The sequence below is a fragment of the Chiloscyllium plagiosum genome, unplaced genomic scaffold (genome assembly GCF_037043375.1).
Source record: "Chiloscyllium plagiosum isolate Xiang-an unplaced genomic scaffold, Cpla_swu_hap1 HiC_scaffold_3, whole genome shotgun sequence".
In the NCBI taxonomy this organism is placed as follows: domain Eukaryota; kingdom Metazoa; phylum Chordata; class Chondrichthyes; order Orectolobiformes; family Hemiscylliidae; genus Chiloscyllium; species Chiloscyllium plagiosum.
The window spans coordinates 12,338,437-12,350,677 of record NW_028270141.1 but is presented as its reverse complement, the minus strand read 5'-3'; the positions used below and the strand labels follow the sequence as shown (position 1 = coordinate 12,350,677).

The 12,241-nt window shown below is 40.0% G+C and overlaps 1 protein-coding gene across 3 annotated transcripts in view; it reads right to left on the bottom strand.

The window, feature by feature from the left end:
• The window catches only part of LOC122540973 (structural maintenance of chromosomes protein 6-like), a 129,474-nt gene that overhangs the window by 108,584 nt on the left and 8,649 nt on the right, over positions 1 to 12,241 (bottom strand). For 2 of the 3 annotated variants that reach the window (XM_087977535.1, XM_043677351.2), the window contains 3 exons: positions 9,253 to 9,426; positions 7,893 to 8,007; positions 2,410 to 2,515 (listed from right to left, as the gene is read on the bottom strand). In XM_087977535.1, the coding sequence (XP_087833661.1) occupies positions 2,410 to 2,515; positions 7,893 to 8,007; positions 9,253 to 9,411 (380 nt within the window). In that variant the 5' untranslated portion in view covers positions 9,412 to 9,426. Of the gene's footprint in view, positions 1 to 2,396; positions 2,516 to 7,892; positions 8,008 to 9,252; positions 9,427 to 12,241 lie in introns of those variants that run through there. The other variant, XM_043677375.2, reaches the window with a different exon arrangement.

Here is a 12,241-nt window from a genome sequence, read left to right as displayed (position 1 = left end):
GTGGTGGTTGATGGAAAATATTCAGCCTGGAGTCCAGTTACTAGTGGTGTGACATAAGGATCTGTTTTAGGACCACTGCTGTTGTCATTTTTATAAATAACTTAGACGCAGGCATAGGTGGATGCATTAGTAAGTTTGCAGATGACACTGAAGTCGGTGGAGTGGTGGACAGTGTAGAAGAATTTTACAGGTTGCAGGGAGCCTTGGATAAACTGCAGAATTGGGCTGAGAAGTGGCATATGGAGTTCAATGCAGATAAATGTGAGGTGATTTACTTTGGAAAGAATAACAGGGCGGCAGAATACTGAGTCAATGGAAAGATTCTTGGCAGTGTGGACGTGCAGAGAGATCTTGGTGTCCATATACATGGATCCCTAAGAGTTGCCACCCAGGTGGATAGTGCTGTTAAGAAGGCATACGGTGTGATCAGTTTTATTGGTAGAGGGATTGAATTCTGGAGCCAGGATGTCTTGCTGCAACTGTACAAAATGCTAGTGCGGCCACACTTGGAATATTGTGTACAGTTCTGGTTGCCCCATTACAGGAAGGATGTGGAAGCATTGGAAAAGATGCAGAGGAGATTTTCCAGGATGTTGCCTGGTCTGGAGTGAAGGTCTTATGAGAAAAGGCTGAGGAACTTGGGTCTGTTCTCATTGGAGAGAAGGCGGCTAAGAGGGATTTAATACAGACATACAAGATGATCAGAGGATTAGATAGGGTGGACAGTGAGTCTTTTTCCTAGGATGATAATGTCTGCTTGTACGAGGGGGCATAGCTACAAATTGAGGGGTGATAGATTTAAGACAGAAAGCAGAAGCAGGTTCTTTACTCAGAGAGAGGTAAGGGCGTGGAATGCCCTGCTGGCCAATGTAGTTAACTCAGCCACATTAGGGGCATTTAAACAGCCCCTGGATATGCACATGGATGCTGATGGGATAGTGTAGGGGGATGGGCTCAGATTAGTTCACAGGTCAGCGCAATATCAAGGGCCGAAGGGCCTGTCCTGTGCTGTATTATTCTATGTTCTGTGTTCTATGTTCTATTCAGGCCCTATACAAAGTACAGTCAATGGAGGATTGGTGGCAGCACACTCTCTCAAACACCAAACCTCCTACTAGCAGTGATGGCAGATCTCACAAGCCCCCTACCACCAACATTCCTAATGAAGGGCTTATGTCCAAAATGTCGACTCTCTCGCTCCACAGATGCTGTCTGACCTGCTGTGCTTTTCCAGCACCATACTTTTTGACTCAGAACCCACAATATGTCAGTAGTGACAATTGGATATTACCGAAGCATACTGGGCCATTTGTTCATTTTACTTAATTAGGACTCTTACTGGACAGAATATTCATTAATGTGGAAGAAGGAGTTACATAATTGAACAACAACATATTTCAGTCTGAAAAGAGATTAGAACCACCGGGCTGAATGACTAATTATGGACAATTCATTAATAAACCTTACAAACAGCTTTGATCATAAAAAATGGTGATAGGATAGACACAGACTGATGAAGCTTTTGTAAGTTAGAAGTGAAGGTGGACTGTTTCTTTGCTGGAGCAAACTGATGAATGAGGTCAACTCAAGGTTAGATAACAAAATGATGATGTAAAGTCTAGATTGATCAAGGACAGAAAATTTGTGCAAATGCTCAAGAAACTTAGGACAGAAATCTATCCAGTCTGTTCTGATATAACACGATAGTTCCATTCCCGTGTGATCCTGCATTACAAGAAAATCGCGTAATCGCAGCACCATTTGAACCAATGGGACAGGAATCACATTACAGCCAATACAGGGAAGGAAAGTTTGCATTCTGCAAATAATGGTCTAAATTCTTCAATCGCTCTATAGCCATTTTGCATTGAAGAAATGTGTGTTATAACAGAACCGACCAAATTTTATAAAGTTAAGTAGTTTGAAGATGTGAGAACTGAGAAGAAGAGGAAAAAGAAGAAAGGAAGTGCTCATTGATCATGCCAGCAATCCTGGAGCAAGACTCTCGACTTTGCTGTATAAATAGTCTTTTGTCACCCAAACTCTGACACTTCTTAAGCCCTGACTAACTTAGCATCTCAACATCTCGATGTTTAGAAAGATGAAAATCACAACCAAGCTCAATCTCAATGACTCATTGATCTTCTCTATACCTTAGGTGCAGATTGTTGCTAAGGCCAGCTGATCGTTGCAGAATATAGTTTGGGAAAATGTACAAATCAAGACTCCTACTTAACCATGCTGCAGTACCTAGTGAACACTTACGTTTTTGATTAGGAATACATTTTCTCAAATTTATTTCTCTAAAAAAATATATTGAAGGTTAAAAATGTGGCTCAGAAATCTGTTTTCCAATTACAAGAAATTTACCAAACAGAAAAATTGTAAAATGTTACCGTAGCATCTTACTTTTGACCAGTTTTCACAAAGTCCTTGGTGGAATGTCCTCTGTTCGTGGTCGTAGCTTTCCCTCCAAGTCCAATTATAAGAGCAGTCAGTAAAGCACTCTTTCCACCTGGAGCCAGATAAAAGCAAGAGGTCACTAGGGGTCATATCAGCACAATTTAGGTGTAATCAATCAACCAACACAGAAGATTGCAGATGTTAAAAGTATGGACGGTGGACAAGCCAACTTACTTTCATGTTTGCTGCAATATTTTACATTGGCACAATTCAGTGATTGCCTGAATAAGGCTGCTCTATCTCAAAACAACCTCAGTTGAAACTGAGAGATTCCACTGATGATGCTGATTCATGAAGCACCTTCAAATTATATTCATTTCCTTAACCATACAGACTCTTCAAAAACACTTTGTAGAAGAATTTAAAGATCAAGGAAATTTCTTTTTTCACAATGGAGCTGAAAGATACTCATATGTGTGACTACTTTGAGTGATTCATAGCCTTAACTCAGTATCAGAGTTAAACCAGATCAGGAATGCTCCCTTATAATCTCTTCAGTTAAGTCCAAGCCATTCAGCTCTGAGAGTTGCCTCCTCTGGGTCTAAAAATTTGATGGAACCGTCTCTCAAGAAAGACTAACAGAGAATTTTGCCTTCTTCCAAATAGCTTACTTTGTTTTCCAATAAGCATTTGTTAGGCCATCAGTAATTCAAATTTATCAAGACCTGGATGCACTCTTCAAGTTAAAGAGAGCAGTTTCATTCACTTGTATACAGAAAATGATATGAGATGATTTATTGACTTTTACAAATGCATTAAAAGAAGTTAACATGCAATATACACTTCATGCAGTCAAATATACTACTGTACTAAAAGCTATAAAAAATGGAAAGCAAACTTTTACTTCAAATACAGAATCCAAAAGTCTAATATTATGGCAATTATCTTAGAATATCCATTAAAATTCAAAGTAAACCATTCCCTGAAATTTGCTTGCTGATTGTAAGTTATTTGCTCTCATAATTAAAGAAGGCAGCTATCAGAATTGTTGTTTGAGGCAACAAGCAAATTCTCAGCATTCTAAAGATAATACTGTCCTTAATCATACTTCACAATGTGGCTAATGCTGGATTCTTCTCCCTTCCAAATAAGAATCTATCATGTAATATTATTTAAATTGTTGGAAAAATCCCTTAAGAAGTTGAGAGATTTTAACTGGTCAAACTGTTTATAATGTTTTATAATAATCGAACAATGATTTTACCAATTCATTACTATGTTTATTCTTTAAAAGCACTGTTCTTTTAAAGCAAGAATCATTCAATAATTTTTTAGCATCTGTCAACGTCTGTTTGGTATTGGTAATGTTCCACTTTGTGATTGCTCCTTCATCCTTGATTTCATTCCTTTGTGTCATTTCAGAGCACTCACTTAAGCTTAGACTGTCATATTTACATCCTAAGATTGCAATGTGTATATTTTTTTTTATATGAGCAACTTATTCATCAGATTTAGGTCTTATTCCGCTCCATGCATTTATTAATTAATAGTGTGCATGTATGACCTTATAAATTGTTGACTTGTTTTGCCTAAAAGGGAATTTCCTGCCTTTTTTTTGTAACAGAGCCTTGCATTGAGGGATCTGTTTTGTTAACCCTTACCTAACCAAAGGTTTAAGTTTAACTGAATTCTATTTAATTAGCTATATTGTTTCTCAAATATATCAGCATTGCATATACTCTCTTTGCATTGTAAAGGGTTCAATTTTGATTCTTTAAAAGTCATTTTCAGTGATTTTAAATCAGAGTATTCATATATTGAAGACTGGACTCCCTTACTAAAAATACTTCTTGTTGTAAATCAAGCTATATGAATAAAACTGCACCAAGTTACCACTCAAAGAAATCAAGGAATGCTCGTCAGCAGAAAGGAAACTATGTATATTCTATTACGCAAATAAATGTTAGTAGGCACTTGAAGCATACCACAACAATAGAATTGTGGAATGATTCAGCATGGATGAAGGCCACTCAGGTTGTTGAGTCTGTTTCAGCTTTTTTCAAAGGAGTTATGTAAGTAGCTTCATTTCCTTGCTTTTCCATATAGCCCTGCAATTTTTCCCATACATTTGAAGTAAAATAAAACTGGAAATACACACAAGGATCATCAGGACTAGATGGTGTATTTCCAGCATTTGTTTTTGTGATAGTCCTGGAAGAATGTATCATCTGTGGAAATTGGCGAGCAAGGGGTTGATAGTGGCATGTGAGGATGGTCAAGAGAAATTTTCATTTTGCAATCATCATAACTCAGAACTAATGAAAAGCAGCCTATGTAGTTAATCCTCTGAAGTACAGTCAATGCTGCTTTACACATGAATACAACAGTTATTTAACATGTACTTTCACAATTAAAAACAACACGAACAGTCAGCTCATCACTTTTGTTAAGTTACTTGAGGGTAGAATGTTGGATAAATAGCAGCCCACCTGCTCTTTGAACGAAGCTGCATAATCTTTAATGTTAGCAATTTTTGAGAAGATTTGCAGCTTAGGTTGATGATGAGTAGTGGAGCAGAAATAAGACATGGAGAAAGGGAGAAATTGTGGAAATAATCCACAGTATTGTGGCTACATTTAACATAATAATAGTTGTAATGTTATTGTATTTGACTTTTGATTTATTCCAACTGATAACCAGCCTAGTTTCCTTGTAGGGAAGGAAGGGTTAGCAGAGCTATCAGTACATTCTTCCAGAGGCAGTGTATAACTTGAAAGAAATTAGTGGTCTGATTCATAGAAGGAATCATCTGGTACATCAAATTTTTGAATTAGAGTTGAATGAAGTTATGCAAATTGCTTGGAGCAAAACTACCTTCAAATTCTCTTCCAAGTAACACACTGCACACTACACAATCATCCTTTGATATCACTGAGTCAATATCCAGGAATTGCTTCCCTATGTGAGTTTGTTAACATAGCCTGCAGCAGTTCAAGAAGGCATTTGACCATGTTAGCCCAAATTTGGGTGGTTTTCAAATTCCACTGCAAGGCTGACACTCTGGAGCACTGCACTGTCAGGGGTGCTGTCATTCAGGTGAAATGTTAAAATGAGGCCCTATTTGCCTTCTCTGGCAAATTGCCCTTCCACTGACACCCTCCTTCGACTGACTGAACTGGTCCTCACTCTGAACAACTTCTCTTTCCAATCCTCCCACTTCCTCCAAACCAAAGGAGTAGCCATGGGCACCCGCATGGGGCCCAGCTATGCCTGCCTCTTCGTAGGATATTTGGAACAGTCCATCTTCTGCACCTACACTGGCACCACCCCCCACCTTTTCCTCCGTTACATCGATGACTGTATCGGTGCTGCCTCGTGCTCCCACGAGGAGGTTGAACAGTTCATCCATTTTACCAACACCTTCCACCCCGACCTCAAATTTACCTGGAATGTCTCAGACTCCTCCCTCCCCTTCCTAGACCTCTCCATTTCTATCTCGGGCGACCAAATCAACACGGACATTTACTATAAACCGACCGACTTCCACAGCTACCTAGACTACACCTCCTCCCACCATGCCCCCTGTAAAAACGCCATCCCATATTCCCAATTCCTTCGTCTCCGCCGCATCTGCTCCCAGGAGGACCACTTCCAAATCCGTACAACCCAGATGGCCTCCTTCTTCAAAGACCGCAATTTCCCCCCAGACGTGATCGGCGATGCCTTCCATCGCATCTCCTCCACTTCCCGCTCCTCTGCCCTTGAGCCCAGCCCCTCCAATCGCCACCAGGACAGAACCCCACTGGTCCTCACCTACCACCCCACTAACCTCCATATACAGCGTATCATCCGTCGTCATTTCCGCCACCTCCAAACGGAGCCCACCACCAGGGATATATTTCCCTTCCCTCCCCTATCAGCATTCCGAAAAGACCACTCCCTCCGTGACTCCCTCGTCACGTCCACACCCCCCACTAACCCAACCTCCACTCCCGGCACCTTCCCCTGCAACCGCAAGAAATGCAAAACTTGCGCCCACACCTCCTCCCTTACTTCCCTCCAAGGCCACAAGGGATCCTTTCATATCCACCACAAATTCACCTGCACCTCCATACAAATCATTTACTGCATCCGCTGCACCCGATGTGGCCTCCTCTATATTGGGGAGACAGGCCGCCTACTTGCGGAACGTTTCAGAGGACACCTCTGGGACACCCGGAACAACCCAACCACCCTGTGGCTCAACACTTCAACTCCCCCTCCCACTCCACCAAGGACATGCAGGTCCTTGGACTCCTCCATCGCCAGACCATAGCAACATGACGGCTGGAGGAAGAGTGCCTCATCTTCTGCCTAGGAACCCTCCAACCACAAGGGATAAACTCAGATTTCTCCAGTTTCCTCATTTCCCCTCCCCCCACCTTGTCTCAGTCAAATCCCTCGAACTCAGCACCACCTTCCTAACCTGCAATCTTCTTCCTGACTTCTCCGCCCCCTTCCCCACTCCGGCCTATCACCCTCACCTTTACCTCCTTCCACCTATCGCATTTCCAACGCCCCTCCCCCAAGTCCCTCCTCCCTACCTTTTATCTTAGCCTGCTTGGCACACTTTCCTCATTCCTGAAGAAGGGTTCATGCCTGAAACGTCGATTCTCCTGCTGCTTGGATGATGAAAGTTGACAAACAGGAGATTGGAAGAATACAGCAAACCAGGTAGGGTAACACTTGAAAAGTTGACTTCTCCACCTCCTGATGCTGCCTGGCTTGCTGTGTTCTTCCAGCCTCCTGCCTGTCGACTTTGGATTCCAGCATCTGCAGGGTTTTTTTTGTTTCTAACTGGTGATGATAAAAAACACTACATAAATCGTGCTCAAAGTTGGCTCACCATCAGTTTCTCAAGAACGTTTAGGGATGGACAATAATGCTTCATTACAAATGTCACAATCGCACCCAAAAAATATTCAAAATGTGCAACAAGAAACATGAATTACTCAACATTTTAAAAAAAAGTAAAGGTCTTTATGTGGCAAAAATGACAGTAGCATAACTGTAACACATCATGAATAGCAAGTGAATGTTATGCAGGGAGTAAGTGAGGACTGCAGATGCTGGAGATCAGAGTCAAAAGTGTGTCGCTGGAAAAGCACAGCCGTGTCAGCCAGCATCGAAGAGCAGGAAAGTCGACGTTTTGAGTATAAGTCCTTCATCATGACGCAGTGAAAAAAATATGCTTACATATGTTTCTATGGCATTTTCTTTACCCTGGAACAAGTCACTAGCTTATCACCAGAGACTACATCATTTGAGGGGTGTTACGTTAGAAAATTACATACGATTAAATTCAGTTCACTGTTCCGATTAAAATTTACAGTCCTAGCCTTATAGATCAAAATGACTGCATGAAGATACAAATTATTGCATCAAAAGCTGGAAGGGAAGATATTGCAAGATTGCAGTTACAAGAGATACTGATAGATTTTCACACTTACTTCCATTGTTCCCACTCACAAAGTTGAAATAGGGCCCAAACACAACTTTAAGGAAAGTATGGCACATGAAATTTTTCAATGAAATACTTTCAATGATTCCCACTTGATATGCATTCTGAAACAGGAAAATGTATTAATGCATCCACAAATGCAAACATTTACATATGTAAATAGGAGAACATGACAATGTTTTATTGGATTAAAATAATTACAGTATTGCGTGATGTTTTCCATAATATCCATATGCCCTCGCAAATATTTTTCTATTGACATGTTTCTTTGTTTTTCTCATTGACGTTTAAATTCCAGACACCAAACATCCAGAATGACTTTGGCTAATCATTGTCATTAAGCACTTTACTAGATTGAAACAAAGTCTAGACTTTGTTTGTTAAGCATTGCTATACTTTCAGCTACAGGGACCTATTGGAAAATTTGCTTGCCCTCTAAGACAAGATGTGTACTTTTTTTTAAAAGCTAAACATCCATTGTGCTTCAGATGTATACAAAAACAATGGTAAGACAATAGACAATAGACAATAGGTGCAGGAGTAGGCCATTCTGCCCTTTAAGCCAGCACCCACCATTCATTATATGATCATGGCTGATCATCCTCGATCAGTATCCTGTTCCTGCCTTATGCCCATAACCCTTGATTCCACATCAAGGAATAGATGAATAAGTAATACAATATAAGGAACAGGGAGAAATACCAATCAGTACAATGTGGAGTCGCCGGTGATGGACTTGGGGTTGACAAAGTCAAAAGTCACATGACACCAGGTTATAGTCCAATAGGTTTACTTGAAATCACAAGGTTTCAGAGCGATGCCTCTTCTTCATGTGAAGTCACCTGATGAATGAGCAGCAGTCCGAAACTTGTGGTTTCAAATAACCCTGTTGGGTTATAACCTGGTGTTATGACTCAGACTTACAGTTTAAGTATCCAATGCGTAGAATTTGCACACGATAGTGCTAATGGTTCTTCACCGTTAGATATTTAAGACTTCAAACCCAGGTTTGTTTTACCAATGATGTTTCGCATCAAACTATACAAAATAATCAGAATTTCATGAAGTCCACCTCTTTGACAAATTGCATACTTTGCACATTTAACCTTTTCACTACGACTCAGTGCTCAGCTTCAGATATGCCATCGTGTAATGCATTCTTGATTTTATGCTTTCTTTGGAAAGCATTTCCCCTTATGGATTTCCTCCACTTCCCAACACAAACCTTCTGAATGCTGGTTCTGAAATCAAAGACTGTTTTGGGTGCTGAAGAAATGTCATGCCACCAATTTCTTATTAGGAAATGCCACATCTAGACAGCCCAGCCTAACTCAGTGATAAATATTCACCCAGGGTCTATGTAGATAACGCCCGCTGTGTTCACCACAGATTGCAGTTTGCTCATTTCTCTTGTTGGCTTCTCTTGTATCAAATTCTTCTGTGCTTCCAGTATTCAATTTCTTTGTGAGTATAGTTCCTTCACAAACGTCTCTCGTTCGTTTCGACATTGTGAAGAGCAAGTCCTGAAAATACAGAAAAGTTGCCATGTTATTGTATTGTGGATAGGTTTACATTGCAAATTTGAACTGAATCAATTTGGATTGAATTTAAGCTCAGGGCCTACTTTAGAGTTCTTGTCATTTTTCAGAGACATGTAAAATGTTTCAGATGACATAATTAATGAAAAGTCAAATACTACTTGTATTTGATACTATTCTATCTCATCTGCCAATATATGAAAATGTCTTATCTTTCTTAATGAACAATAACATGACAAACATAACACGAAAGGGTACTGGTACTACGACAAACCTTAGAAAATTGTTGATGATACTGCAACTGTAATCCTTCATACTGAATCTAATTGAGTAATAGTGATAGTCCATGTCAATTTATAATGATCAGGATTTTGTGATGGACAATTGAAGGCACTTTTATTTCATCAGACTTACACTTGCCCATAGTCTTTTGAAAGCACTGGCAGTCATGACAGTAATTCATTTTAAAGCTCTTCATTGGGATTCTGGGACTTGAGTGAAAAAAAGCAAACAATGATGTATCTCCTTAGTCGATCAGCAAGAAGAATCCTTATTGAGACCATGCAGTAAACTATTGCCCATGCCATTACATTGGTACTGAAGAACCAGCAAGATATCCAAGGTGGAATCAAGTGCTTGGTTACATACACAAGCCAGAGGAATTGAAGTATACTCTAGTATTTCCAATGTTGAGGAATCTTACTGCTTGTGATAGCTGGTAAGATTCTAACCAAAGTCCTACTCAACAAAGTGGCAAGCCAAATAGCAGAATATATAGGTGGCATTGTGGCTTAGTGGTTAGCACTGTTGACTCATAGTGTTCAGGTATGTGTAGGTTAGGTGCATTAGTCAGGGGTAATTGTAGAGTAATATGGTAGGAGCATGGGTCTGGGTGGGTGACTCTTCAGAGAGTTGATCTGGACCTGTTGGGTCAAATGGCCTGTTTCCACACTGTAGTTTTTCGATGATATAGCAAACAAACTGTAATGGCTCAATTTATTTTTTCCAATAAAAGAAATGTTTATAGTTTTAAAATACACATGATCAAGCAGAGACAGCATAGCTTCAAGAAGGGGAAAGACCCCACAGCCGTGATGGGACCTATCCCAGGATACTGAGTAAGGCAAGGGAAGAGATTGCTGTGGCTTCAACAGTGACCTTTGTATTCTCTTTAGCCATAGGCGAGGTCCCAGAAGACTGGAGGATAGCCCATGTTGATCCTTTGTTATTGAAGGGCAATAGGGATATTTGAGGAAATTATAGACCAATGAGCCTTATGTCAGTTACGGGGATATTAGTGGAAAAGATTCTTAGAGACAGCATTTGGAAAAGAATGGATTTATTTGGAATAGTCAGCATAGCTCTGTGCGGGAGGGTTTGTATCATAAATTTGATCACACTATTTGAGGAAGTGACAAAGATGATGAGGGTAGGGCAGTGGATATTGTCCACATGAACTTTACTGAAACATTTGACATAGCCTCTCATTGCAGGCTGGTCCAGATGATTAAGTCACATGGAATACACAGTCAGTTTGTAAGTTGAAGATAAAATTGGCTTGGTCACAGAAGATAGAGAGTTGTTGTGGAGGGGTATTCATCTGACTGGATATCTGTGATTAATGGTGTTCCACAAGGATCAGTGCTGGGACCCATGTTGCTTTTAATATATGTACATATAAACAATTTGGATAAGATTATAAGGGTCCGAATAGTAACTTTACAGGTGACGTGAAAATTGGTGGAGTTGTGCATAGGTAAGAAGATTGCAAGAGGATACAACAGGACATAGATCAGTTGGAAAGTTAGCAAATAAATGGCACATGGAATTTAAGTCAGACAAGTGAGGTGATGCACTCTGGGAGGTCAAATGGAAAAGAAAAGTACACAGTACATGGTAAGACCCTTAGGAACATTGATATACAGAGGGATCGTGGAGTGCAATTCCATCGCTCCATGAAAGTGGTGACACAAGTGGTAAAGAAGGCATACAGCACATTTGCCTTTATTGGTTAGAGCATGTTATGACTGTAAAAAGTTTAATTAGGCCAGATTTGGAGTATTGTGTGCAGTCTGGTGACCACACTATAATGTTATGAAGGTGTAGAGGTTTACTGTAACTTTAAGAGAGTACCTGTCTATAAGAAGTTTGCTAAGCCAACCTAGAGAAAAGCTACAGAGGAAAATCTACAAAGGAGAATTCATAAAGCTGACTGGTTTTTGAAAGGTTTTTGTTTGTAAATCTTACTCAGGATTTTTACTGGACCAGTATTGTAGTGTGAGAGGTAAAAGAAAGATTTAAGAGAAAGGAGTTGTAAACAGTTGTTGGTTTTAATATTCTCTGGTGGACTTAAAGAATAAAATTGTTAATCTTTATTTTAAATAGTGACCCCTGAGATAATGCTTTGCCTCTCGAATTTTAACAGATTACGGCGTGAGGTGAATTTTTTTATGTGGCTGGTTTAAATTAGCAGAGGGGTTTACCCCGTGTGGTAACAATAGGAAGAATGTGGAGACTTTGGAGAAGGTGTAAAAGAGGCTTACCAGGATATTGTCTGGATTACTGTATTAGCTCTAAGGAGAAGTTGGACAAACTTAGTTTGAGTCAGACCAATGAGATTTCTCTTCCTCCCTTCCACCAACTGTCACATCCAGTTCTAGCTCCACAGTTCCTTGGAAACTCAGCCCGATATCTCAGGTTAAAGATAACACTGAGTCCAATCATTTACTGAGTAAAGATTTTGAAATGTATTCTCTACTCTTTCTTCAAAAACTCTGAAAAACAACCTAAAATAGAGCTG